This window comes from Chanodichthys erythropterus, chromosome 22 (assembly GCF_024489055.1).
Source record: "Chanodichthys erythropterus isolate Z2021 chromosome 22, ASM2448905v1, whole genome shotgun sequence".
NCBI lineage: Eukaryota > Metazoa > Chordata > Actinopteri > Cypriniformes > Xenocyprididae > Chanodichthys > Chanodichthys erythropterus.
In genome coordinates, this window is record NC_090242.1 from 1,945,190 (window position 1) to 1,972,824 (window position 27,635).

Consider the following 27,635-nt stretch of genomic DNA (forward strand, 5'->3'; position numbering starts at 1 on the left):
ATATTCCATAAAAAAGAATAGCCAATTTTGATAAGACGCAAACATGTTTCCCAAAATAAAATAAAAATTCATGTAGTGCAACATAAATATAGAACCTTGCCTATTTATATAAGCTAGTGTAAAAGGTGCAATATGTAAGATTTCTGTCCGCTAGAGATCGCTAGAGGCCTATTCAAAACAAAGGCGTAGCTTGATGACAGCAAGTTTGAGCGCGGAATTTTGGGACGTGGTCTTCACATCACAGCCGGTGGAAACAATTGGGATAGGACTCAGGAAGAAATCATGTTCATGGATGCGATTATTAACGTTACTGTAGTATGAATCAGAGCAGGACCGAGTGTTGTGGCATGCCTCACGAGCAGCGGAACTTCTATTATGACACAGTCGCCGGCGACTATCATATTAGATACATTTGAGAGTGTTGACAATTATGTTATAATGTTACTCTGTTCGTTCGCTCGGCGGCTGCTGTGAGACACTGTTGCACATTGCAGTTTTAGAATATCATATTAAATGCTGGACGGCTTGTGTTGATAAATGGCATGCAATTAATTTTAAAACGTATTGTACGATGGAGAAAATGCTGTATTACTGTTCCTAAAAATAAAGCTGTATCTGATTATGCTATGTTAGCTACTTGACAAAATACTGCTTTTCTCTGAGGCATGGTAAAGCATGGTAATCACAAAAAAAAAAAAAAAAAAAAAAAAAAAAATCAAGAAAATTAGATTTAAACAATAAGACTAAACCTGTTGAGCTATATAACAACAATGAGTTTTCTGTCTATAAACGTAACTAAACAGTTGTTCCCTTGTCTATTAAAACATGTAATATATTAAAGCGTCTTTGGTGTTTCCATGGTTTCTACAAAATAAAACCAGAAACCGAGGGTAATGAGGGTATGACACAATTGACAGGCGACTACTCACACGTCCCGGAGCCTTGGTTAAAATTGCAATTTTGTCACGATTTACATATAGTTGGAAATATTTGGAATAATATAAGTATTCAAGTATTCATATTGCACCTTTAAATGTCATCTTAAAAAAGTAGGAAACAACATGTTAAGCAATCATACAGCACACTGACTAAACTGAAACAATCTATGAAACAAGGCAGCTTTCAAAATTTTCCATAAGTTCTAATGTTAACATATCATTTGTAATACATCACCTGTTATATTTAGTATATAATTAACAACTTTTTTTGTAATTTGTAATCAATGTAAACCTACAAAAATAAAAAACCTACAAAAATTATCGTAAGGCCAGTATACTTTAACGGATACTGCAACACTACAATGTAGTAGCCCAAGTGTGCAGCACAAGAACGTTCGAACACGGACGCGAGAAAATTCAGCAGGATTCCCTCATGTTTGAGAAATACACCTGCAGAAAAAAATGATAAACAACTGAAAGTGCCCACTAGACACCATTTCTGACTATGAAGTAACGCCTAGCCATTTAGGTAGGTAGATAACTCTTTTGAAAAACACTTTCAAAAATCAGATGGTCGGTTAATTCAAAGGTTCAGTTAATTCGGGCGCTTATCTCGAGCACCAGACACGAATGACTGTTGTCAATATATAACACTACTGACAACATAGTGTTTTTCGCTTCTCCTTCAAACAGAAACTCAGAGTTCACAAAAATGTCGTAAAATCCAAACAGCATTTTGACAGAAACGATGTTTTTTTTTTTTTTTTTTTTTTTTGGATTGACAGGTCCATCTTTTTTTGCTCAAGGTTAGGAACACAACAACGCAGGCGGCGAGCAACACACCATGATCAATGTATAATTCTCAGGTTTGATCTAGTGATTTGTAAATAATTAAGCATAATAAAGAAAGCATTTATTGCATTGCTCTTGTCTTTTTTTGGCCTAACTTCCTTTGGGGGAATCCCCCATCGTTTTGAGCCAGATAGCACGGCGTTTGAGGATCACAGCTGTCAAAAGTGACAATGATCAGAAGGACTGTCATGTCTTACCTTCTCTTGCCTTCAACAGAACAGTGTTGGCCACGATATTCTCGAGCTCCATGTTTCCTGGGTTGCAGGCAGGCACCGCAGGCCCAACCTCGTCGCCGGGTTGGCAGTGTATGTGTGTGTGTGTGTGTGTGTGTGTATGTGTATGTGTATGTGTGTCCTCCCCCGCTCCCCCCCACGGCGGAATATTATTAACCCTGAATGACTCTCCGCTCTGCCGTTTCGCTCCTCTGATTCCCCGCCCAGAAGCTTCGGACTTACGTCGATCGTAGAGCCTACTATGGCAAAGCAAAGCTCATGAATATTAATGAGACAAGTTGCCGTTGCTTGGTAACCAACCTCGAGCGTCCTGCTTGAACGGTCCGATGGAAAACAAAAGAAGAAAAAGAAGAAGAAAACATTATTAAAAGAGCATTACTTTCACGTTGAATATAAATGATTTAGCATATAAAAAGAAGGAATGACATACATATTCTTAAGCAGATGTAGGCTATTAATATAATAACAAATTATAGATGTTAGATTAAAGGACTAGGTAATATTTGAAGGCTTAAAGAAATAATAGTCCAAGCTTAACTCATGAATATTTACTGGATTATGCTGACATGAGGTAGGGCTTCTTATTAATATCTATATATACTTCTTATCTGATTTGTACTCTTATTTTTTTTTAATCCTTTCAAACATGGCCTAGTCCTTTAATCTGATATATATAATTTGTTATTATAGCAATACATCTAGTAATACAATCTTTTATATGGTACATTTTTTTATATACAAGGCAAAAGTAATGTTATACTATGCATCATGTATGTTTTTTTTTCTTTTCGTTTTCCTTTATTATTTTATTGTGTATATAAATAGGAATATTTGTTTTAATGCTCAATATTGTTGTCCTGAAAATGCTTTATGAAGTAAAATAAAAATCAAACAACGTATAATAACATCACGTGATCTGTTTAATATTCATGACCAAATCTTCGCCATAGTAGGTTTTGTTCTTTTTCATTCAGACGGCTGCATGTTTGCACTTGTCAGATACTATAAAATGTTTCCTTATCCCAATATATAACTGCTTATTATACGACGTATTATTATTCTAACCATATATTTCTAAATGTATAAGCTGATCGCTGTCATTTATCAATATAAGTATTTCCTATGATGATAAACATTAAACATGCGCATTTTTTCAGACATATGACATGCCACAGCAGACTGTGCAGCTCTGAACTTGTATGAAGATGAAATGCACACGTTTCTTGTGGGTTTTGCAAAGCTTAGTTTATATCTCCATCTAGAGGTGAAACTGTTACACCTAATTAATAAAAGCCAATCGTCCTAATTATAATAATAATAATAAATACTAATACTATAAATAAATGCTACCACTACTATTAACGCTGTTAAGTGTATGTTTTTAAATTATATCAATGGCTCTGAATACAAAACGTGCTATCACGAACTGTTGCGTCCTACTCGTGTCTCCTCCCCTTAAGAAAGTAGCATGAATGTAACCTAAAATCTAACCTGTGTTTAATGTTCTATTCATCCACACTCTTCTCTATTCGCGATAACACCTTGAATTTATTCCAATATTTGGCAAGAAAAGGCTAGTCTCTACATTTGTTATGAACCGTTAATGTACATTTCTTTGACGGCAGGTGGCGATATCGAACCATGTTGATGGGTGTTGCTTTTGGAGAAGAAGTCGCTACTTCCGCGTTCCTCAAACACGCGTGTTGCGGAGTTAAGACTGTGGTTTACTGGTGTATTATACAGGAATGGGTAAACTCAAGAAACAAAGTAAACGTAACACGTTTAATTACAATAAAAACAAAAAGAAACTGAATAGGAAGTTAAGAAGAAAGGAGAAACCGCGCATTGAATGGTAAGTTCGAGGACGTGTCAAATGCCGTCTAGAAAGGGCTTTCTTGCTAACAATATATATTTTTAAAAAGTTAAAGGCATGGTTTCACAGACAGGCCTTAGATTAAGTCAGGATTATATCTTAGTTCAACTGGGACATTTAAGTAGCTTTTCTAAACATGTCTTAGAAAAAAAAAAAAACAGTGCTGGTGTGAATCTTGAGACAAAACAATGGCTTTGCCATGTTGCAATATATGTCAGTGCATGTTGCTTTCAGTTAAAACAGCTTTTAAAAAGTGTACTTTGTTTAAACAATTATATTTTAATAATCTTTTGTCATGATTTAAAGAAGTACACTTATTTTGAGGTGTTGACTAGTTCGCACATTAAAGCACATGTAAAGTACTAGATTATAATTTTAACTGTATTGTGTTTTATATTTAATCTTATTATATTTTAAATGTACTAAATGGCAACTTCATCATTACAAATAGGTTATTATTTACATGACAAGTTCAAATGATAAATCAAATGGCATTAAAAGCATATTATAGTTTACCTTTAATGCTTGTCAGTACATTTTGCTGTACACTTTAGCCATATTTCCATTTAAGAAATTATGATATTACATATTTATATGTACTTAAGTGTGTGTCAAAAAAGCAGTTCTGTTGCATTTACTATAAATTTAAACTATAAAACAATTTCATTTAATTACAATAAACATGGGATTAAGTGTCTGAAAACACTGCATTGTTTGCTGAATTCTTTTAATTCTATTTTTTTTTTACGTCAATATTATTATTGTGTGTAATATTATTGTGCGTCAATTTAAAAAAGTTACTCTTAGGTCCTTAGTGGACACAAATCTCTGTGTCAAAAATGGTCATAAAAAATGTAAGCATTGGAGCACAGACTTAAAGGGATAGTTCACCCAAAAATGAAAATTCTGTCATTTACTCACCCTCAAGTAGTTCCAAACCTGTATGAATTTCTTTGTTCTGGTCAACACAAAGAAAGATATAGTATTTGGAAGAATGTCAAACAGATCTCGCCCCCCATTGACTACCATAATAGGAAAAATAAATACTATGGTAGTCAACTATGGTAATCTGCTTGGTTACTGACATTCTTTAAAATATCTTCCTTTGTGTTCAACAGAACAAAGAATTCATACAGGTTTGTAACTACTTGAGAGTGAGTAAATTATGACAGAATTTTCATTTTTGGGTGAACTGTCCCTTTAAGTTTGGTCTCAAAGTCTCAAAAATTACACGCACATACCATTTTTTTAGTACATGCATACAGTCATGGTTAGAATTATTGGCCCCCTTGGTAAATATGGACAAAAAAGCCTATGAAAATAAATCTGCATTATTTAAAAAAAAAATCACAAAAATGTAACTTTTTATTGAAGTGAAAGAATTATTGGCACCCTTTTATTCAATACTTTTTTGCAACCTCCTTTGCAAAAAGCTAACAGCTCTGAGTCTTTTCCTATAATGCCTGATGAGTTTGGAGATCAGAGACCATTCCTTCATACAGATGGGGTTAGGTCAGGACCTCCAGCAGAAAAATAGGCTCACAATTTCAAAGACCAAGCGGTATATTTAACTGTGGGCATGGGGTTTCATCTGACCATAGAACCTGGTCCTGGTTGAAGTTCTAGTAGTGCCTGGCAACTGAATATGCTGGAGTTTGTTCTTGGATGAGAGCAGAGCGTTTTGTCTCGAAACCACCCCCAAACAACATGGTAATGTTGGTGCTATTTGAATTTTTAAATTAAAGATCAAAAGGATAAACAATGCAGATTAATTTTCACAGCCATCTTTGATCATATTTACCAAGGGTGCCAATAATTCTGACCATGACTGTACTTACAAACCACACTCTGACATCCACACCCACACAATTATAGCTGCATAATTTATCCATTTGGCTCTATAATACGCAGAAGCAGGAAATGGGACAAAAGCGAGTATTTGCTTTACAGGCCAAACCTGATAAAATGGCGCCGCCTTGTAAAAATAATAAAAATGTTAATTTTGAAGCCTTGCCAACAGAATGAAAGCCTATTAACAAAGACTGCATAATATTATAGTTCAGTGGTCCTGGGATTAAAACTTGCAGTTTTAATGGGTTTCAATGGTGACATTTTGGTCCTTAAGGTCCCGAGTAACTATTTTCTGTACCTGGTGTAAAATAGATTTATTAAAAGAAATGAGGGTGAAATAGTAAAATTCCAATAAAAATACACACTTGTACCAAAATGTATGAAAAAAAAAAAAAAAATGTCCTCAAGGACGCACAAGAGCAAAATACTATTTTTAGAAGTATGCTTAAGTGTATTTTCACAAGGGTGCTGTCATTTGCTGTCAACAATGTTAGGCATTATGAACTTTGTCATGAAATGGGTTATTTAACAAGTCCTCAGATACGTAAAGCTTGGGATGACCGCAAAACAGTGAAGCAAAATCTACAAGACATGGGGCTGTCACCTGGGACCAAGGGATTGCTTCCTATTAAAGCTAAAAAGGCAAGTGTCAAGCATGAATCACCATTACAATGTATTTATACAAATACTGCCTGATTATGACAACGGATTGCTTTTAACTGATGATTCAGGACACAAAAAGTGAACCAATGGAGACACATGTGTTGAAACCCTATGTCATTAAAGGTATGTTTTGAAACCAGTGGTTTTGTAATCTGTTATTATTGAAATGTAATAATATTTTCATGCACTGCTGCATAAGCCCTGCCAATATGATTTGGTGTCTCAATTGCAGAAATGGAGGCAGAGGCCAGTCTCCGTGGGAAAGACAAAACCACATGCTCCACTGACATGACTGAATATGTTCAACACATGGTGAAGGAACACAACGAGGATTACAAGGTGAAAGAGAGCTGTATATATCCATGAGCTTTCTACATGTACACAAATAAGACTCTTTAGATAGTTCACATAACTGATTATGCTTTATTGGCATTCCAGGCAATGGCAAGGGACGAGAAGAATTACTACCAGGACACGCCAAAGCAGATCAAACGGAAAGTGGAATTATACAAACGGTGTCATCCTGAGGAATATGCTGCTTTCATTGCATCTTTGCAATCTCAGAAGTCTTCATGATGTCATGATAAAGAACTGGTGTCTCAAACCGCTAGTCGCTCTATCACCTGCAGAGATCCTCAATCCTGCTCCTGGAGACTCACTGTCCTGCAAAGTTTATATCCAGCCTGCTTCACCTCACCTTCATTGATTTTCAAGGGATCCCGAAAACCTGATTAGCAGGTTCAGGTGTGCTTGTTTAAAGTTGGAGCTAAACTCTGCAGGACAGCGGGTCCCCTGGAGCAGGGTTGAAGATCTCTGACCTAGGGAGTCTTAAGAATGAGTATGGACACAGAAAAGATTTTCAACAATTCCTTTCTACTATGGCATCTTCAAGACCATGTTAACTTTTAAGTGTTTATATGAATCTAGTGAGCAACTCGAGTATTTGCAGATGTATATAAGCTTTGAATTTGTAAGTGTATGCTGTGAAGTGAAATCCAGACATAAAAAAAAATCCTAGAAAATGAGTTAATTCTGACTTTTTAATGGATGCGTTTAGTGTGTTTTGGTAATTAAAATTAATACACAAGAGTGAAAACAACCCTCTGACACTGCAACATGAAGTAAAAATCTAAGTTCGGTATATGTTCAGCAATATCTCAAAATAATTGATATTTTGAAGAGCTTTATTGTGTTCATACACTACCATTCAAAGGTTTGAGGTCGGTAAGATTTTTTAATGTCTTTTAAAAGTCTCTTATGCTCACCAAGGCTGCAGTTATCCAAAAATACAGTAAAAATAGCAATATTGTGAAATATTAAAATTTAAAATGACGGTTTCCTTGTTTAAAGGGTTAGTTCACCAAAAAATGAAATTTCTGTCTTTAAATACTCACCCTCATGTCATCCCAAACCTGTAAGACCTTTGTTTGTCTTCGGAACACAAATTAAGATATTTTAGATGAAATCCAACGGTATCTGATCCACACATAGGCAGCAATGACATTGCACCTTTTGGGGTCCAGAAAGGTACTAAAGTTATCGTTAAATCCATCAACGTGACTACAGTGGTTCAATCTTAATATTATTACGACGCATGCGTGTGATGCTGACGCAGGAGCTGGCGGAAATAGCGTAGCAATATGACGGGTCGTTATTTTTGTTTCATTTTTGCAGGTTTGGGACGACATGAGGGTGAGTACTTAATGACAGAAATTTCATTTTTGGGTGAACTAACCCTTTAATACATTGTAAAATGTAATTTATTCCTGTGTTGGCAAAGTTGAATTTTCAGCATCATTACTCCAATCTTCAGTAACTATGTTTCCATCCAAAAGTGTGAATTTAACGAGTACAAGATTGGAATGTCGCATAAAATATTTGGGAATAAATTATGTTTTATTAACAAGATTCGGGAGGAGCAGGTTCAGATAATTAACCTGATTAGCACGGGTGGAGAGCATTCCGTTAATCAACTCAACCAATAACAAGAGGTATAAATACAGCAGACTTACCTCTGTTCTTCTGAGAGTTTATCAGTGTCTCTCCTCCACCCAATCATCTCCGTAGTACTCTGTGTTCGGGCCAATATTCTGAGCTTGGAGCCCTCCCCCCGGACAGCACGCCAAATATGCATAACCTTTATTCTTGAATTATATGTACATGTGAACTTGTGAAAGTAGAGTTTTTTGTATGTGTTCAAGAGAACAAACTCGTCGATTCCTGTGAAATTGTCAGAAAATATCTGTGATAAAAAATGTAAGTTCAGGGAAGCTACTGTGGCTCTTTTTTCCTACATCATAAAGCACACAGATGAATTGCAATAAATGCTGTTATGTTATCTAATTGCATTTGGACACTTGTGGGTTTGAGACACTTATGGATGGTCATTATACCAAATCATTCTGATGACAGACAGTGGCTGTGTCTGAAAGTAAAGTGCCCACTGTATGCACACTTCACAATCTTGCTGGAAGTAGTAAGTCATCCAGGTACTTTTTGCCTACTCTTTTATGAGTAGTCAAGTCACCTTTATTTATATAGTGCTTTTTACAATGCAGATTGTGTCAAAGCAGCTTTACATTGATAACTGGTACATAATTTTGGCTGCACAGCAGCTCTTAAAGAAAATGGTGTCAGTATCCATCTTAAGTAAATTCAGTATTGATTCATTCCGATGTAAGAATCAATAGTTATTAATTTAGTTAATTTATATCAGCGCTGGACTAAACAGTGATGTCATCGTCTAGCTCAGTTCAGTTCACATACAATGGTGTCAATGCAGGCAGATCAAATCACTGTTGAATATCACTGTACTGTGAATTCGGGCATACTATTGTCACATACTGTTTTTCACCTACTATATAGTAGGGAAGTATGTGATTTTGGATGCAGCCTTTGGCTCAGGTATTTCAGAAAAACTAAAACATTTGAGATGATTTGAGGTGATCCGCAATTTACATTCAGTGTTTTTTATGCCATATCCCAAAATTTGCATGGAAACATAGCTAGTGTCACATGATCCTTCAAAGATTATTCTAATATGTTGATTTGCTACTCAAGTAACATTTCTTCTCATTAATGTTGAAAACAGTTGTGCTAATTTCATGTTTTTGTGGAAACCATGATACCCCTCCCAAAAAATTTTACTGACCCAAAACTTTTGAACAGTAGTGAACTTTTACATAATATTTCGGTTCTCCATTTGTATTTTTTTGTTGTTGTAATCACAAAAACATTCTAAAGGCGCAGTCACATTGGCAAAATGTCACCAGCAAAAAAAGGTTCATTGTCCAGTGTCCACTGTCAGCGATGCACTACAAAGTCACTTTCAAACAAAGCAGCACTCTGTTGGTCAAGAAAAAGCTAATTTGTGTGAAAACCGCAAAACTATTGGAAGTTGCAACAGTCTTGTTTGAAATGTTTCGTCCTTGTGCAAAATTTCCACATCACACAGATTCCTATTGAAATTACTGGATTTCATCTGCTAAGTTCCGCCGAGCAATGGCAAATGTAACTGCAAAATTAATTAAAAAAACATTAGGATAAATATTAAATAATGTTTTAAATATAGTCACATTATTTTTTAAAGGTATTTTTTTTTTATCTGATGTCAATTATTTTCTGCAGTATTCAATATTATGCCAAAAATGCCATTAATAGAGTTGTTGTCAACTTATATTAAGCATTCCTTTAATACAAAACAATTACAGAGGTTTGTACATGTTTGCACTGCAGTAGTAGACAGTGTAACAACACTGTCTCCTGTAGACAGTGCTGTTGCTTCATCAGTTTATCTTAGAGATGTCACATGATGCATACTGAATAAAATGAGCATGAGTAGTTGTGAATGAGATAAAATAAAAATCTCGACCAACTGTTATAAAAGTTATCAAATTACTAGCCACACGGTTGTTTTTCAGGATTGTCAGATGTATAAGAGTTCTGATTATTACAAATCAGCATTACAGAATCCTCACAAGACTAAAAATATGCTCCAAAGCATTGCATTGCAAAACTGACATTTATTACATAGTGGCATTTCATCTGTAGCTCCAGGGTAGGAGTATCTGTAGCCAATGTAATTTGCAGTTAATATGGTGTAAATAAGCTGTATTTTTCAAGAAACTCTTCATATAGTTGCACTAGCTCTTGTTGATGCTAACTCAAAGCACTTGCATAACCAGACTGAATTGATTTCACAGTGAAGAGGCCTTATTTTTAACAGCTGTACAACTTCAAAACAACAACTCTATTTGAAGCCTAAATCACAGTTATGAAAAGAGAATTATCTGAGGTATCCACTATCAACTACACAGTCTGGCATGCTGGAGGCAAAATAAAGCGCTCAAGGATTAGTTGGGTTAATCACTCATGGAATGTCCCGATTTCACTCAAATCCAAAGAAAGTGGGTACAGTGGGTAGGGAAAGTATTCAGACCCACTTAAATTGTTCACTCTTTGTTATATTGCAGTCATTTGCTAAAATCATTTAAGTTCATTTTTTTCCTCATTAATGTACACACAGCACCCCATATTGACAGAAAAACACAGAATTGTTGACATTTTTGCAGATTTATTAAAAAATAAAAACTGAAATATCACATGGTCCTTAGTATTCAGACCCTTTGCTCAGTATTTAGTAGAAGCACCCCTTTTATCTAATACAGCCATGAGTCTTTTTGGGAAAGATGCAACAAGTTTTTCACACCTGGATTTGGGGATCCTCTGCCATTCCTCCTTGCAGATCCTCTCCAGTTCTGTCAGGTTGGATGGTAAACGTTGGTGGACAGCCATTTTTAGGTCTCTCTAGAGATGCTCAATTGGGTTTAAGTCAGGGCTCTGGCTGGGCCATTCAAGAACAGTCACAGAGTTGTTGTGAAGCCACTCCTTCGTTATTTTAGCTGTGTGCTTAGGGTCATTGTTTTGTTGGATGATTAACCTTCGGCCCAGTCTGAGGTCCTGAGCACTCTGGAGAAGGTTTTCGTCCAGGATACCCCTGTACTTGGCCGCATTCATCTTTCCCTCGATTGTAACCAGTCGTCCTGTCCCTGCAGCTGAAAAACACCCCCACAGCATGATGCTGCCACTACCATGCTTCACTGCTGGGACTGTATTGGACAGGTGATGAGCAGTGCCTTGTTTTCTCCACACATAGCGCTTAGAATTAAGGCCAAAAAGTTCTATCTTGGTCTCATCAGACCAGAGAATCTTATTTCTCACCATCTTGGAGTCCTTCAGGCGGGCTTTCATCTGCCTTGCACTGAGGAAAGGCTTCCGTCGGGTCACGACTGGTGGAGGGCTGCAGTGATGGTTGACCTGCTACAACTTTCTCCCATCTCCTGACTGCATCTCTGGAGCTCAGTCACAGTGATCTTTGGGTTCTTCTTTACCTCTCTCACCAAGACTCTTCTCCCCTGATGGTTTAGTTTGGCCAGACAGCCAGCACTAGGAAGGGTTTTGGTCGTCACAAACGTCTTCCATTTAAGGATTATGGAGGCCACTGTGCTCTTAGGAACCTTAAGTGCAGCAGACTTTTTTTTTGTAACCTTGGCCAGATCTGTGACTTGCCACAGTTCTGTCTCTGAGGTCTCCAGGCAGTTCCTTTGACCTCATGATTCTCATTTGCTCTGACATGCACTGTGAGCTGTAAGGTCTTATATAGACAGGTGTGTGGCTTTCATAATCAAGTCTGAATCAGTATAATCAAACACATCTGGACTCAAATGAAGGTGTAGAACCATCTCAAGGATGATCAGAAGAAATGGACAGCACCTGAGTTAAATATATGAGTGTCACAGCAAAGGGTCTGAATACTTAGGACCATGTGAAGTTTTTCTTTTTTAATAAATCTGCAAAAATGTCAACAATTCTGTGTTTTTCTGTCAATATGGGGTGCTATGTGTACATTAATGAGGGAAAAAAATTAACTTAAATGATTTTAGCAAATGGCTGCAATATAACAAAGAGTGAAAAATTTAAGGGGGTCTGAATACTTTCCGTACCCACTGTATATATTTCAACTATTCTTCATTTGTAAAAATGTGTGTGTGTGTGTGTGTGTATTTACAAAGAGGAACATTTGTAATTGCCCTTAAAACAGGCTTAATTTTCACGCTAAATACATCCTGTTGCAAGCAGGAGAACTTGTCAGCGATATGTAAGTTTGTTATTGGAAATATGACTCCACATGCAGAGATAAAACATAATATGTAATACACTCTTTGAAATACTGGATATAATCATATTAATGAAAAGTAAGATATTGTACACTGTAATCGTCACAACAGTAGCATTATCCTGACGTAAAAGTTCCTTACTCCCCGCACGATTCGGGGATGAAAACCATACATGGAATGCTCCCATTACAAAAGATCCCTTTGCCAGTCCTCTCTGGCACCGCAGTGCCAACCAGTCACACCAATGTCAGAAGCAGTTCCTGGAACTTTTCGAGGCCGCAGGTTCTACTTAATCCGTCAGATCCCGACTGAGCAGCCAGCAGGAAAAGCTTCCTCTGATCCTCCACTGAGCTCAAAGAAAGAGCCTCACGCAGCTCTGGGACGCTAACAGCATCAGGCTTATCCTGGATGAGGGAATAAAAAGCATTTTAACCAAGATTCACAGTGAAATAAAAACCAGGGAGTTTAGTACTCTATTAAGGGTATAGTTCACCCAAAAATCAAAATCCAAACCTGTATGCCTTCCTTCTGCCGAAAACAAAAACATATTTTGAAAATGTCTCGGTGGCTTTTTATTTTTTTTTAAAATGAGGTCAACAGGGTCCAATGCTGTTTTGGACCCCTTTTATTGTATGTGCAAAACAATTTCTTCAAAATAGAGTGAACTTTCCACTTAACTAAAACAAAACAAAACACAAACGCAGTGGAAATCAATATAAAGCCTTTCCGACACTAAACAGGGTTGAAGTTCAACCATGAACTGGGGCTTTTGGTCACCTGTTTGTTTCCCAAGACCACCACTGGAAGATCAGTGTGTGCTTTCAGTAATCGATGGAGCTCATCTTTGGCCTGAGGGAGCCGGCCTCTATCAGAGGAGTCCACCACGTACACCAAGATGTGCGTTTTCCTTAGGTAATCCATCCAGTACATTCGCAAGTCTTCTCCACCTCCAACTGATGGGAAAAGGTGATTGAATTAATTGTAATGTGTTATTACTGCCATAAACAGATGAACAGGCTTTTTGGAAATATGAAATGGCTGATAAAGCAATAACTAATTCTTGCTCTCAAAGTGATAATGACTCAAAGTATACCTCATGAGTAATATGAACATAGTCGTGTGAAAAAGTGCACTTAATTGTATTGAATGTGCACTTGTAATGTATTTCAAATCTTAAGTTTATTTATTTATTTATTTTATTTTTTTTTAAAAACTACATGCAAATATACTATTATTGAAATAAAAAGCCACTTGAAGGTGGGGTAAGCCATATTTCAAAATCACTGTTTTGAAGTTAAGGCCAATAACAAACATGCAGCCTATCAGCATTAGGGGGTGTATGACGGTCAAGGAGAGAGAATGAGCAAGAGGGAGATTTGAAGAAAGACTGCAGAAAGAGAGTTAACATTAGAAAAGCTTCCAGCACTGGAGAGAGCTAAGCGGGAAGGCGGGAAGGCCTGAAAACAGAAGCAGAGGCAGCTTTGATACCGCTCTACACGTGAGTAACACTGGGTTTAAGTGTCATTGATTGTCTGGAGCTGCTGTGCTGTTGGTGACTAACAACAAACTCTTGTTTGTATTTACTCTTGTGTACTGTACTGTACTGTATGTTCCACTGCGCACTGACAGTCGCTAGTGAACACGGTGTTTAGCGTCACTGTTAGTGCACTCACCTCACCTGCCAGCAGCGATCGAGGTTCGAGACTGACTCGGAGCAGGGTGGTTCGGATTGGAGGGTGAGTGTTTGAGGTGGAGCAATGAAGAGAGGGGTGGGTTTGTTTGGGTTGATTTCAAATATAAACAATGTCCAACAGCGTTTTCGAATTACCCCACCTTTAACTGTTTATTATGACTGGGTTTCTTGAAACATTTAAGTACACTTTTAAAAAGTGCACTTTGTAATTATTTTAATAATCTTTTGTTCTGCGTTAAAGAAGTACACTTATTTTGATACTCAAGTTCCAGAGTTGGGATGCCATAAACTTTAAACATGGCGGAGGGGAGAACGATTGCTGCTGTGACTGCTATTTTTTATTAGTTTCCTGTCCTTATTATTTTAAAGGGTTAGTTCACCGCAAAATGAAAATTCTGTCATTTATTACTTACCCTCATGCCGTTCCACACCCGTAAGATCTTCGTCAATCTTCAGAACACAAATTAAGATATTTTAGTTGAAATCCGATGGCTCTGTGAGGCCTCCATAGGGAGCAATGACATTTCCTCTCTCAAGATCCATTAATGTACTAAAAACATATTTAAAACGGATCATGTGAGTACAGTGGTTCAATTTTAATATTATAAAGCAACGAGAATATTTTTGGTGCGCCAAAAAAAATAATAATAACGACTTATTTAGTGATGGCCGATTTCAAAACACTGCTTCAGGAAGCATCGATTCATAAATGAATCAGTGTATCGAATATGCTGTTCAGAGCGCCAAAGTCACGTGATTTCAGCCGTTGGCAGTTTGACATGCGATCTGAATTATGATTCGATACACTGATTCATTATGCTTCGATGCTTCATGAAGCAGTGTTTTGAAATCGGCCATCATTAAATTAGTTTTAATATTCTAAGTAAATATTCACGTTGCTTTATAATATTAATATTGAACCACTGTGCTCACATGAACTGATTTAAATATTTTTTATTACCTTTATGGATCTTGAGAGAGGAAGTGTCATTGCTCCCTATGGAGATCTCACGGAGCCATCGAATTTCAACTAAAATATCTTACTTTGTGTCTCACGGGTGTACAACGGTGTGGCAAGGGGGGCGCGGTTCAGCAAGGTCTGCAACTGGAGAGAGTGTCGGGAGACGCGTGGTAAGCGAGTGGGTTAAATGTAAATTACGAACACCTGTTTCTCATTCCAGTAATTGGCACGGAGACAGGATAAAACGCCAGGAGAAGCAGGAGTGTGCGAGAGAGAGAGGGACTGCTGACTGAGACACCGAGCACGACAACAGCACTGGAGAGAAGCCCTATTGTGGATTTTTTATACCGTTCTGGAGTGAAGCCCTGTTGTGGATTGTTTATTTTCGTTGTTGTGCGATGCACAGACTTCTTTTGGACATTTTTCATTTAAACTAAATAAAGCTCAGTCAGCAGTCAAAAGCCGACCCTTGTCCTCTTCCTTCCCCACGAACTTTGAACATTACTACATTGGTGCCGAAACCCGGGAAGGAAGAAGGGAGCCGCCGCCATGCAAACGCCCTCCGCCGAGCCGTTTGCGGACATCATAACATCCCTCGCGGTCTTACACCAAGACCAACATCAAGCCCTGCTGGACCTCCGCTCGGATCAGGAACGGCGTTTCCAAGCCATCCTTCAGGTCCAGCAGGAAGACCGCGAGAGGTTCTGGAGCTGGATCGACCGGGAGGTTCGTACGGAGACCACCGGACAGCTGGTTGCGCCCACCCATCTTCCCCTCAACAAAATGGGCCCGCTGGATGACCCGGAGGCCTTCCTGGACCTTTTCGAGAAGTCCGCGGAGGTTTCAGGTTGGCCCCGGGATCAGTGGCCCATGCGACTCATCCCACTGCTCTCGGGTGAGTCGCAGGTGGCAGCGCAGCAGCTGCCTGTACAGAACCTCCTGGTCTTCGAATGACCTGAAGAGGGCCATACTTCAGCAGGTTGGCCGGACCCCGGAAAACAGCATCGCCAACGCTTCCGCTCACTTGAGTTAGGCGAGTCCGGCCGGCCCTTCGTGATGGCCCAACAGCTCCGGGACTCCTGCCGCAAATGGCTCCTGACCGAGGGAGGCGACGTGGAGCAGTTCATAACTCGGCTGCCCAAGAGAACAGCCGAGTGGGTCCAGTGCCACCGTCCCACGTCGCTGGATTCGGCCATCCACCTTGCGGAGGACCACATGGTGGCGTGCCCAGGGGTCGGCGAACCTCTTCCATCTGTCTCTCTCTCTCCTTCTCATCCATCCTCCTCTCTCTCTAAGCCTGTCCCTCTCCCCAGGTCTCGTCCGCCTGGCCCTCCTCGTGTCCTGCCCCGGGGCCGGGCGGGACTGAACAGGGATTCTTTTCCGGACCTCAGGGGGGCGGGACCATCTGCTGCCGGGCTGGACCCCACTCCTGCTTCTCCCCTCTCTCCGCGCCAACCATTTAACCCTCTCCCTGCCACGAGAGCGGCGGGCAGGTCTGGGCTGGCCTGTTGGCGTTGCGGGGACCCAGAGCATTTCGTGGACAGGTGTCCGATTGTGGAGGTTGGGACGTTGATCCGGGTCCCGGACGTTCCACAGGCCGCCCCTGGTCAAGCTGGCGGGTACCAAATTCCTGTGAGTATCAAGGGGGGTACCTATCAGGCTTTGGTGGACTCAGGATGTAACCAAACCTTGGTGCATCAAAGCCTGATTTCATCCGGGGCATTGGATACAAGCCGCATGGATAGGGTTCGGTGTGTGCACGGGGATGTGGTGAAATATCCGATAGTGCCAGTCATTATCCAATTTAGGGGACAAAAGCATAATGTTGAGGTGGCAGTTAACCTGCACCTCCGGCATCCGATAATTTTGGGGACGAATTGGCCTGCGTTTAATAAATTATTGGGTTGTTTGTACTCGGATGCCTCTTGGAATAAAAATTCGCCGGGTAAGGATGTGCGCGTGCAGGTGGGGGAGACTGACCAGGGACCAATGAGTACTGCCTCAGGGGAACAGAGCGAAATCGGGAGACTAATTCTTTCGGACCGCGATGACTTCCCCCTGGAGCAGTCTCAGGATGAGACGTTAAAACACGCTTTTGAAAAGGTCAGCACTATTGATGTCACTATTGACCATCTAAAAAACATATCTAAATTACGACATATGCTCTCAATGACAAATGCGGAACAGTTGGTTCATGCATTCATGACCTCAAGACTAGATTATTGTAACGCTCTACTGGGTGGTTGTTCTGCTCTGCTTTTAAACAGACTACAGTTGGTCCAAAATGCGGCAGCTAGAGTTCTTACTAGAACCAGAAAGTATGACCATATTAGCCCAGTTCTGTCAACATTACATTGGCTCCCTATTAAACATCGTATAGATTTTAAAATCTTGCTACTTACTTATAAAGCTCTAAATGGTTTAGCTCCCCAGTACCTAAGTGAGCTCTTAATGCATTATAGTCCTTCACGTTTATTGCGATCTCAGAATTCAGGCCAGTTGATAATACCCAGAATATCAAAATCAACTGAAGGCGGCACATCCTTTTCCTATTTAGCACCTAAACTCTGGAACAATCTTCCTAGCATTGTTCGGGAAGCAGACACACTCTGTCAGTTTAAATCTAGACTAAAAACACATCTCTTTGCTCTTGCATACACATAACACATTATCAATACATTAACATTTTTCAAATCCGTTAAAGGATTGTTACGCTGCAATAATTAGGTCGGCCGGAACCGAGAACATTTCCTATAACACTAGATATACCTGTACATCAGAATAAGAATGGCATCTATGCTAATATCTGTCTCTCTGCTTATCCTGAGGTTTGCCGGGTGCTGGATCCAGGCCGTATCCAGATCAGATGGAGAACCTGTGTCTGGACCTGACTACAACGTAGCCCAGGAGACAATGGGCCTACAGATCCAGTTCTGGCTGCATCTATAATTCAGATTTTTAATCCCCGTATCCGCTTACATATATTTATATATAATTTATTTTTAATCTCTATAATAAAAATGTATAATTCAGATTTTGATCTCCATATCCATTTACATATATTATATATATCTTCCAAGGGGTTTTTTCCCTCCTAGGACTTTTTTTTCTCAGTGCTAGCACGCTGGGTTTTTCTCCTAGGAGGTTTTTTCCACCCCTGGGAGTCAGCCGACATTGGCTTAATGTAGCACAATCTTGTATATGTTACATATTACCACGCTTGCTCGTACAGCTTATTTTTAACCACTTTCCTTTTTTCTGTGCTTCTAATATGTACAGCTGCTTTGAAACAATTACCAATTGTAAAAGCGCTATATAAATAAATTTGACTTGACTTAGGACAAACGGCAACACTAAATCGCCTCATGACCCGATTCTTTTGGCCGGGCATTCACGAGAATGTGCGCAGGTGGTGTGCGTCTTGTCGTGAATGTCAGCTGGTGAATCCACCGGCTGCTCCAAAAGCGCCTTTGCGCCCCCTCCCATTAATGCAGGTCCCCTTCGAAAGAATTGGTATGGACCTCATCGGGCCATTAGAGCGATCAGCAAGGGGGCATCGCTTTGCATTAGTCATTGTGGATTATGCAACGCGATACCCTGAAGCAGTGGCTCTCCGCAACACTTCCGCTAAGAGTGTTGCGGACGCACTGTTTAGTTTAATCTCCCGAGTGGGGATTCCGAAAGAAATCCTCACTGATCAGGGCACAGCGTTTATGTCACGCACGTTACGCAAACTTTACGAATTGTTGGGCGTTAAATCGATTCGTACCAACGTCTTTCACCCACAAACGGACGGACTGGTCGAACGTTTTAACCGCACGCTTAAATCCATGGTTCGTAAGTTCATTAGGGAAGACGCCAAAAATTGGGATAAGTGGCTAGAACCCCTGTTATTTGCAGTACGAGAAGTCCCGCAAGCCTCCACGGGGGTTTTCCCCCTTCGAGCTTCTCTTCAAATGCTAGCCCCGCGGGGTGCTGGATGTACTAAGAGAGACTTGGGAGGATGGATCGTCTCAGGCTAAAAACGAAATTCAGTATGTGATGGACTTGAGAGCAAAACTCCACACTCTGGGGCGGTTATCCATGGAGAATTTGTTACAAGCCCAACACAAACAGAGCCAACTGTATGACAGGGGAACTAACTTACGCAAATTTTCCCCGGGAGATAAAGTGCTTGTATTGCTCCCTACTTCAAGCTCAAAATTATTGGCAAAGTGGCAAGGACCGTTTGAGGTTACACAGCAAATTGGGGATCTCGATTATGAGGTAATACGGTCGGATAGGAGAGGAGCACGTCAAATTTACCACCTCAACCTCCTTAAAAAATGGAATGAGGCGGAATCAGTGATGCTGGCGATGGTGATTAGCGGGGAGGATGATCTCAGGCCAGAGGCGAATGTCAAAATACAATCCCTCGCTCTGGCTCCAGGGGGAGATCACCTCTCGCCCTCCCAGCTCACTGATTTAAGTTACAAGCAGAGTTTGCTGACGTGTTTTCTCCCCTACCGGGCCGTACTGACCTCATTCAGCACCACATCGAGACAGAGCCAGGCGTGGTGGTTCGCAGCTGGCCGTATAGGTTGCCTGAACACAATAAAAAAAGGTAGTTCAGGCAGAATTAGGGGCAATGCTTGAAATGGGAGTAATAGAAGAGTCCAGCAGTAACTGGGCGAGCCCGATGGTTTTGGTTCCCAAAACGGACGGCTCAGTTCGTTTCTGTGTGGACTATCGCAAGGTGAATGCAGTGTCGAAATTCGACGCATATCCAATGCCACGGGTGGACGAACTGCTTGACCGGCTCGGTATGGCTCGATTTTATTCGACACTGGACTTAAAGGGATATTGGCAGATCCCCTTGTCGCCATTATCCAAAGAAAAGACAGCTTTCACGACGCCGTTTGGATTGCACCAATTTGTTACACTTCCGTTCTGGCTTTTCGGGGCACCAGCTACCTTTCAGCGGCTCATGGATAAAATTTTGCGGCCCCATGGTGCATATGCTGCTGCCTATCTGGATGATATTATTATCTTCAGTAATGACTGGCAGCGGCATATGCAGCATTTGAGGGCCGTCCTGAGATCGCTGAGGGGGGCTGGGCTCACGGCCAACCCGGAGAAGTGTGCAATTGGGCGCGTGGAAGTAAGGTATCTGGGCTTGGTATCACTTGATAAGACCGCAGCAATTGCGACTTGTCCGCGCCCCAGGACCAAAAAGGAGGTTAGACAGTTCCTCGGGCTGGCGGGATATTATAGAAGGTTTGTACCTAATTATTCGGACCTCACCAGCTCGTTGACTGATCTGACTAAAAAGGATGCACCAGATACGGTCCAGTGGACGGAGCTGTGCCAGCAGGCCTTTACCCAAGTGAAGGCTGCTCTATGTGGTGGGCCACTGCTTCATTCTCCTGATTTTTCTCTCCCCTTTTTGTTGCAGACTGACGCGTCGGACAGGGGGCTGGGTGCTGTCCTGTCCCAGGAGATAGAGGGGGAGGAACGGCCGGTGCTGTACATTAGCCGTAAGCTCTCCAAGAGAGAAGCTAAGTACAGCACCGTAGAAAAAGAATGTCTTGCCATTAGGTGGGCCGTCCTCACCCTCCGTTATTATCTCCTGGGATGGGAATTCACCCTCTGTTCGGACCACGCTCCTCTGCAGTGGCTCCACCGCATGAAGGATAACAATGCGCGGATCACCCGTTGGTATCTAGCTTTACAGCCCTTTAAGTTCAAGGTGGTCCACAGGCCGGGTGTTCAGATGGCTGTGGCCGAATTCCTCTCCAGAAATGTGTGTGGGGGGGGGGGGGGCTGCAGGCCGGATGGCTCCCCGGCCTGAGTCGGGCGGTGGGGGTATGTGGCGAGGGGGGCGTGGTTCAGCAAGGTCTGCAACTGGAGAGAGTGTCGGGAGACCCGTGGTAAGCGAGTGGGTTAAATGTAAATTAAGAACACCTGTTTCTCATTCCAGTAATTGGCGCGGAGACAGGATAAAACGCCAGGAGAAGCAGGAGTGTGCAAGAGAGAGAGGGACTGCTGACTGAGACACCGAGCACGACAACAGCACTGGAGAGAAGCCCTATTGTGGATTGTTTATACCGTTCTGGAGTGAAGCCCTGTTGTGGATTTTTTATTTTCGTTGTTGTGCGGTGCACAGACTTCTGTTGGACATTTTTCATTTACACTAAATAAAGCTCAGTTAGCAGTCAAAAGCAGACCCTTGTCCTCTTCCTTCCCCACGAACTTTGAACATTACTACAAACGGCATATTAATAAAATATCACTTTGGCTTTAATAAGATTTTCCCAATAAATAGGTAAAAATAAACCTGGTGTCCTCCTTGATTCCTTTTCTTTCCGACAACAAAGCACTTGAATGCGATGAGCTCATAATCATGGCTTCAGAAGTGAGAAGAAAAAAATTCCGATAGCTAGTGAGGGCAACATAATTTTAACTGTAGCTACTGTTATTTGATAATTTAAAGTTAATATATTTTAAATGTACTAAATAGGAAGTACATCATTAAAACGGTGTAATTAGAAATATATTTAAACACATGACATAAAAGTTTCAACAGAAATTACATTAAAGTATGTTTTAGTTAATAAATGCTTGTCAGTACATTTGGCTGAAATGTACTTAAGTCCAAATTAAGTGGGTCAAAAAAGCACTCTTAATTTCAGCTAATTGCAATTGCAATTTACATTTAAACATCAATTTAATCATGCTTCATAAATATCATGCAATTAAGTGTCTGAAACATTCAGTTTATAAAAACATTACATTCAACTTATAAATACTAGTATGCTAAAGCGTACTTTTTCACAAAGGTATGCAGGTGAATATGAGAAAAGGGCACTAATCCATACTTTCCAGGAAGTCCAGCTGGCATGCAGGTGTGTGTAGGCTGATGAAGTTGAAGCCGCGTGTGGGCCGGCAGCCCGTCCTGTAGCCAGCTCCACTCAACCCCTGCAGAACACTGCTCTTACCAGCGCCATCCAACCCAAGAACAAGCACCTGCTTCTCACTGCGCTCCTCCTCCTCCTCCTAAATATGCACACATTAATGGAAGAGAAGTGAAATGAGCAATACAACAGGACTGGATTTAGAGTCTGTTTTTACTGGGATTTTAGCGCATGATGCAGGAATTAATTATGCAATTTGCAAGTCTCGCCATCATTAATTAGGGTTTTAATTGTGTAATAAAAGACAGAGTGACCCCGTTTCTGTTACTTTTTCTATTCTGTTGCTGTTTTTAACAATAACAACAATATGCATTTTTGCTTTCATCTTCAAGAAGCCAATGTTAACATACTGTTTTTTTGTGGCACATACAAATGTGTCTTTGCATTTACAACTGTACATTCTTAATGATCCAGGCTTTTCCAGGCTTGCTAACACTATGATGTTTAATGTAAATTCTGATATTTTCAAGTTTTCCATGACCTTGGGAACTATGTAGGCTATAATATATATATATATATATATATATATATATATATATATATATATATATATATATATATATATATATATATATATATATATATAAAAAGCCATAATTCGTTTGAAATAGTTTTTGATCTTGTATGCAGCTGGGTATTGAACTTTTAGTGATAAATATTAAAAACCATTACAAATAAATAGAAATTAAAGATAAAAAATAACCAATTACTTTTTCCCATCTAGATACTGTGATTTCTCAAAATATAATCCAACTGCATATGAGAGACATACAGTACGAAGTGCGTACAGTTCAGTTCAGTTAACTGAGAGTTCCCATGATGATTGTCTCCACCTATCAGTCACGCACGATAAGCGGTATCACAAAAAGAGGAACTATTTCTTTCGTTTCATACTAACCTCTCGGAACGTGTAGTAGTCTGACTCTGGTGTCCATACTCGTCTTTTATAAAAGAGATTGAGTGCGATAAACAGCGCGGTCCCGACCGCAGCCATCGCGGCGCTGCACGCCACAGAGATATGACGCAGTACAACCATGAGCGCACCTGAAGCGAAATGCTGTGAACAGAGCGCGAGCTGCTGCTTTTGCTCTCCAGTGCACGTGATCCGCCCTGGCTTGTTTTGAAAAGCACGCGCCCAGTTTCTCTCCAGCGGGTGACAGATGAGGGGCGGAGAAACCATCATGTCCTATGATCATGTCTTGAGATTACAAATGAAGGATGGTTACATGGTTTTATAAGGTAATAAAAAATGTACAGTTCAACTTAAATCTGCTGTCTATTATACATTATGTTGTAACGTGGTGTGTGTGTGTGTGTGTGTGTGTGTGTGTGTGTGTGTGTGTGTGTGTGTGTGTGTGTAACACTAAAACTATGGTGCATAGCCTTTTGAAACATATTTTTGGTTTAGAAAAAAAAATTACAAAAACTAACAAAGAGACAGAAGAAATTACAAAAGAAAAAAACGAAAAAGAAAATTCGTTCAAACTAATCTAATGTGTCTTTTTTTCTCCTACTCGCCGTTAGAGGGCGTTGTTTAGTTGAAATTTGGGGAACTTGTGTTGACAGTATTATGGGTTGACATGAATTGTTCTTGGTAGAGATTAACATGCACAAAACAGTTCACGACTGCAAATGAAGCTGCACATCTCTGGCTGTATTTGTGCAAACTTCTGATTTTACTTTGGTTCCTTTGTTTTGCATTGATTCTTTAGTTAAGTGAACCTTTCTGTTTCAAAGATGTTTAAAATTAAAAACAATCAGCCTATCAGCCTAATAGCCTATCAGATGATAAATTACGACAACTTTTATATTGTGCCTCTTTAATTGGTATACTTTTGTGCCATTTTCTTTTCTCTTATCTTTCTTTTTATAATAAATACTGTCAAAATAAGTGAGAATGTATACGTCTAGATTTTTAAAAGCAGATTTTCTATTAACTTTGTATTTATGTGCAGAATTTATAACAAATAATCACTGTCCCCAATACTGCCATCATTAGATTCCCAACAAGCATTTTAGAGAAAGTTGAGTCAAAAATTAGATTTTATATTTTTATTTATTTTGTTTTTTATTTTATTTGATGAATTATAACATTTTAATTAGTTTACATTATGATTTGTGAGTAGCTTTATTAAGTGAATTTAGTAATTCAAAAACACCACAATTCTTTTTTAGAAATTCGAAATTAACCCAGCAGAAAGTGATAAGATGTTTTTACCATCACACGTCATTATTATGAAAAAATCACTTGAAGATTGATCAGAACCTTAATTCCAGATCATGTTATAAATGTGTGGCCACAAAAGAGGCCACACTTAAAGGGATAGTTCACCCAAAAATGAAAATTGTCATCACTTACTCTCATTACCCTCATGTTGTTCCGAACTTCTGCTGAACACACAAAAAAATATATATTTTGAAGAATATGGGTAACCAGACAGTTCATACTTCCATAGTATGAAAAAAAAAAAAAAAAAAAAAAATACTATGGGAGCCAATGGGGTCCATCGACTGTTTACTGACAAAATATCTTCTTTTGTATTTAGCATAAGAAATAATTTTATAAGCTACAGGTAGTCAACCTTGGAATTATAAGGTTCTATCTGACATTTTTGTCGAAATTGAGTTCACATATTCTTATTCTGTGACATTTTTTTTTTTTTTTTTAGGTTGTGTACATTTTTGGGACTTTTTTTGTAGAAAACAAAAAGGTCTATCTACAAAGGAGAACGGAATGCAAAAACTTTGAAGCTCAATGCAGAATGCAGATAGATTAGAACCTTATAATTCCAAGGTGGCGACTTGATGGTAAATAAATTATGACAGAATTTTCATTTTTGGGCGAACTATCCCTTTAATAAATAGCACGACTTTTATAACATACGAAAATATAACAACATGTCTCGGTTTCTGTAATGATTAATCTGAGTGTGCCCTGCTACTAGAAGGGCTACGGCCATCACCTGTATGACGTAATCCATTCCAACCGCAGCATAGCGACCGAGCTTGACTACGGGGGAGAACCGCACACAGCCACTTAAAGGAAAAGACAACATTTGGAAACAAATGAGAAAGAAACGCGCTACTTTTCAAAGAAATTACCAAAATGCACCGGAGGTGATATGAATGCTTCGACAAAACGAGAAGATACGGAATACGTTTGTGTGGAATAACTAACTGTTTGCGTTGCCATACAACGAGCTTTTGGGCTAACAGGCTAGCACAGTTGTCGCTAAAACATGGTGGGCAGACACTGAGCGAAAAAAACCCTCTATACTCGCTCAAATATTCGTGGATAATACTGGGAAATTAACTCGGTTGCTAGTTTTCTGTTCGGATGGAATTTTGTGGACTTTAAAACTGCCCATTGACTTCTTTTCTTGGAGGAAAACTCTCGCGCACGACCTTTGAAAGTTTTTTGACGTTACGCGCAAGTTAACCATCCATCAAGCTCCGCGAGAAAAGATGATTGACCGATTGATGTAGTACGTGCTTGACTGAGAATGCACAAAAAACGAGGAGTGTCTCACCATAAAAGCGCAATTCCTGCGGCAAAGTTACAAGATTCAGAGCATCACACCCTCGTCCATTCATTTAACATCCTTTGCCTGTGAAAACAATGCTCAATATAGGCTGCACGAACTGAACTGGAATATTGGAACACGTGTCATGGATCATATGGAATAAAACTCTGTCAGTGGTTAATTAATGGCACTTTCCTTATGCGTTGAGTTTAACTTCTTTGGACTAGTCCACGCAAAGCAACACATGGTTTGCTTTCAAATCAATTTAGAAGACTTACAGAGAAAATTACATGGAGACTAGTTGGTCATGCCAAGGAAGGAGTTACCATTGCCAGAGGGTTGGGAAGAGGCCCGAGATTTTGACGGGAAGGTCTATTATATAGACCATATTAATCAAACCACCAGCTGGATTGACCCAAGGGATAGGTACGTGATGAGTACTGCACGTTCTAGGAAATGCATACTTGCTTACTCAGTATACAGACCCATACTGAGTCAATTACTCATGTCTACTGCTGTAATTCAGTGAATGTGTTCATATTTAAATCCTCTTTGTTTTGTAATACAGCTCAATTTGCAGTAATGCACAAAAATGAATGGATAGATGCATTTTAGGCTCCATTTCAGTGTTCAAATACAGCTTTGTTTCATCCTGGAACCCATGATCAGTGCCAGCTTTACCACTTAAGTCCCCTTGGACTTTAACACAAAATCTGTGCAGGAATGCCTAAGATTATATTAGAGGTTTGGTATGTTTTGGTATGTGTGCACTGGGTGTTTTTTCCTTTCCTCCTTTGGATTTTCAGTTATTTACAGCATGCACAAAAAATAGAAATATGATAGCAATCATACCACATATTTTTCCCCTTTGTGTGGTGCAACAGGTTTGTCTGTAGCCAGAAAAACCAAGATGGCAGAAAGTTGTAAACAAGTACCTGGGACACATTCCTTAGCATGAGCGAAGCTCACAGCTGATTCCCTCAAATCCCTTTCACTGCGAGTCAAGGTGCATGACGGGTTCAAAGTGCACCCGAGCTATGCAAACTTTAACAAGAATGGCCAAATAGTTTTTGATACATTCCGCACTTGTTCATTTGGTACAAGAGCTACGTTTTTGTCAAAGAATTGGGATAGTTCCCCCCAAAAAATTTGTCATCTTTTACTCACCCTCATGTCATTCTGAAACTCAGTGGCTTTCTTCTGGAATACAAATGAAGATATTTTGAAAAATGTTTCTGTATATGTGTGTTTTTAATTCTTCTTTCTTTCCCTTTTTTTATAAATACATTGAAAGTCAGTGGGGACCAAGACTTTCTTCTTGTGGACAAAAACAGTTTAAATATTTTTTTAAAAATATCTTTATGTTTCACAGAAGTAAGGTATACAGGTTTGGAATGACATTAGGATTTTTGGGTTTATAAAAATGGTGTAATAAATAAGGGCATATATATTTTATTTCTATATATATATATATATATATATATATATAACACTGTGATATAATATACAGTCAAACCAAAAATTATTCAGACACTAGATATAATTTTTTATATTTTTTTTTACTAGTGGGTGCAGGACACTATAGTTCATTTATGTAAGTGAGGATAGCAAAATAAAGTAAATTGTGACATATACCTGAAAATTCTTCATACAGTGGACTACCAATAAAATTGATTATAATTGAATATAAATTATTCAGACGCTTTGACCTGACCATGTATTGCTTCAGTGTTGTCTGATATAATTAAGATATTTTTTTTCTGACACTGTTTAACTCTGAGATCTTGTCATATTTTATTTCCATTTTTTTAAACTTTAGTAGATGAACTGTAATAATGAATTAAATGTTCAAGGTGTCTGAATAAATTTTGGTTTGACTGTATGTATATTATATAAGTTGAATTTTCAGCATTATTAC

General features: G+C 39.4%; 4 protein-coding genes across 9 annotated transcripts in view; 2 read left to right on the plus strand and 2 right to left on the minus strand.

Moving 5' to 3' along the window:
• Positions 1 to 2,182, minus strand: part of grk6 (G protein-coupled receptor kinase 6) — a 54,189-nt gene extending 52,007 nt beyond the window's left edge. For 2 of the 3 annotated variants that reach the window (XR_010893694.1, XM_067377005.1), the window contains exon 1: positions 1,988 to 2,179. Coding sequence is in view for 2 of the 3 variants with exons in the window: in XM_067377005.1 (XP_067233106.1) it covers positions 1,988 to 2,039 (52 nt within the window). In the remaining variant the exon portion in view is untranslated. Of the gene's footprint in view, positions 1 to 1,987 lie in introns of all 3 variants that reach the window. The other variant, XM_067377004.1, reaches the window with a different exon arrangement.
• Positions 2,183 to 3,675: 1,493 nt separating this feature from the next.
• Positions 3,676 to 8,679, plus strand: nop16 (NOP16 nucleolar protein homolog (yeast)). Its single transcript, XM_067377009.1, has 5 exons — positions 3,676 to 3,875; positions 6,281 to 6,389; positions 6,479 to 6,533; positions 6,643 to 6,749; positions 6,849 to 8,679. Exons 1-5 carry the CDS (start codon positions 3,769 to 3,771, stop codon positions 6,984 to 6,986), a joined length of 516 nt encoding a protein of 171 aa, XP_067233110.1. The 5' UTR covers positions 3,676 to 3,768; the 3' UTR covers positions 6,987 to 8,679.
• A 2,380-nt stretch (positions 8,680 to 11,059) lies between these two features.
• arl10 (ADP-ribosylation factor-like 10) lies at positions 11,060 to 25,860 on the minus strand. 3 transcript variants are annotated; one of them, XM_067377007.1, is made up of 5 exons: positions 25,724 to 25,860; positions 23,092 to 23,391; positions 22,098 to 22,275; positions 13,364 to 13,539; positions 11,060 to 12,990 (listed from the first exon to the last, which is right to left on the minus strand). In XM_067377007.1, exons 2-5 carry the CDS (start codon positions 23,374 to 23,376, stop codon positions 12,823 to 12,825), a joined length of 807 nt encoding a protein of 268 aa, XP_067233108.1. In that variant the 5' UTR covers positions 23,377 to 23,391; positions 25,724 to 25,860; the 3' UTR covers positions 11,060 to 12,822. The 3 variants fall into 3 exon arrangements, with proteins under 3 accessions (XP_067233108.1, XP_067233109.1, XP_067233107.1); XM_067377008.1 differs by lacking the exon at positions 25,724 to 25,860 and adding an exon at positions 25,157 to 25,204 and having other exon boundaries at positions 22,098 to 22,272; XM_067377006.1 differs by lacking the exon at positions 25,724 to 25,860 and adding an exon at positions 25,157 to 25,204.
• Positions 23,307 to 27,635, plus strand: part of wwc1 (WW and C2 domain containing 1) — a 55,731-nt gene continuing 51,402 nt past the window's right edge. Inside the window, exon 1 of one of the 2 annotated variants that reach the window (XM_067377001.1) lies at positions 23,307 to 23,432. Coding sequence is in view for 1 of the 2 variants with exons in the window: in XM_067377000.1 (XP_067233101.1) it covers positions 26,025 to 26,143 (119 nt within the window). In the remaining variant the exon portion in view is untranslated. Of the gene's footprint in view, positions 23,433 to 26,014; positions 26,144 to 27,635 lie in introns of those variants that run through there. The other variant, XM_067377000.1, reaches the window with a different exon arrangement.

Coding starts and splice junctions, on each gene's coding strand:
- nop16 (XM_067377009.1), top strand. CDS start 3,769: ATGGGTAAACTCAAGAAACAAAGTAAACGTAACACGTTTAATTACAAT. Junction 3,876..6,280: donor GAGAAACCGCGCATTGAATG/GTAAGTTCGAGG, acceptor TTATTTAACAAG/TCCTCAGATACGTAAAGCTT. Junction 6,390..6,478: donor TTCCTATTAAAGCTAAAAAG/GCAAGTGTCAAG, acceptor CTGATGATTCAG/GACACAAAAAGTGAACCAAT.
- arl10 (XM_067377007.1), bottom strand. CDS start 23,376: ATGATGGTTTCTCCGCCCCTCATCTGTCACCCGCTGGAGAGAAACTGG. Junction 22,276..23,091: donor ACTACTACACGTTCCGAGAG/GTTAGTATGAAA, acceptor GTGCATATTTAG/GAGGAGGAGGAGGAGCGCAG. Junction 12,991..13,363: donor TGGTCTTGGGAAACAAACAG/GTGACCAAAAGC, acceptor TCCCTCATCCAG/GATAAGCCTGATGCTGTTAG.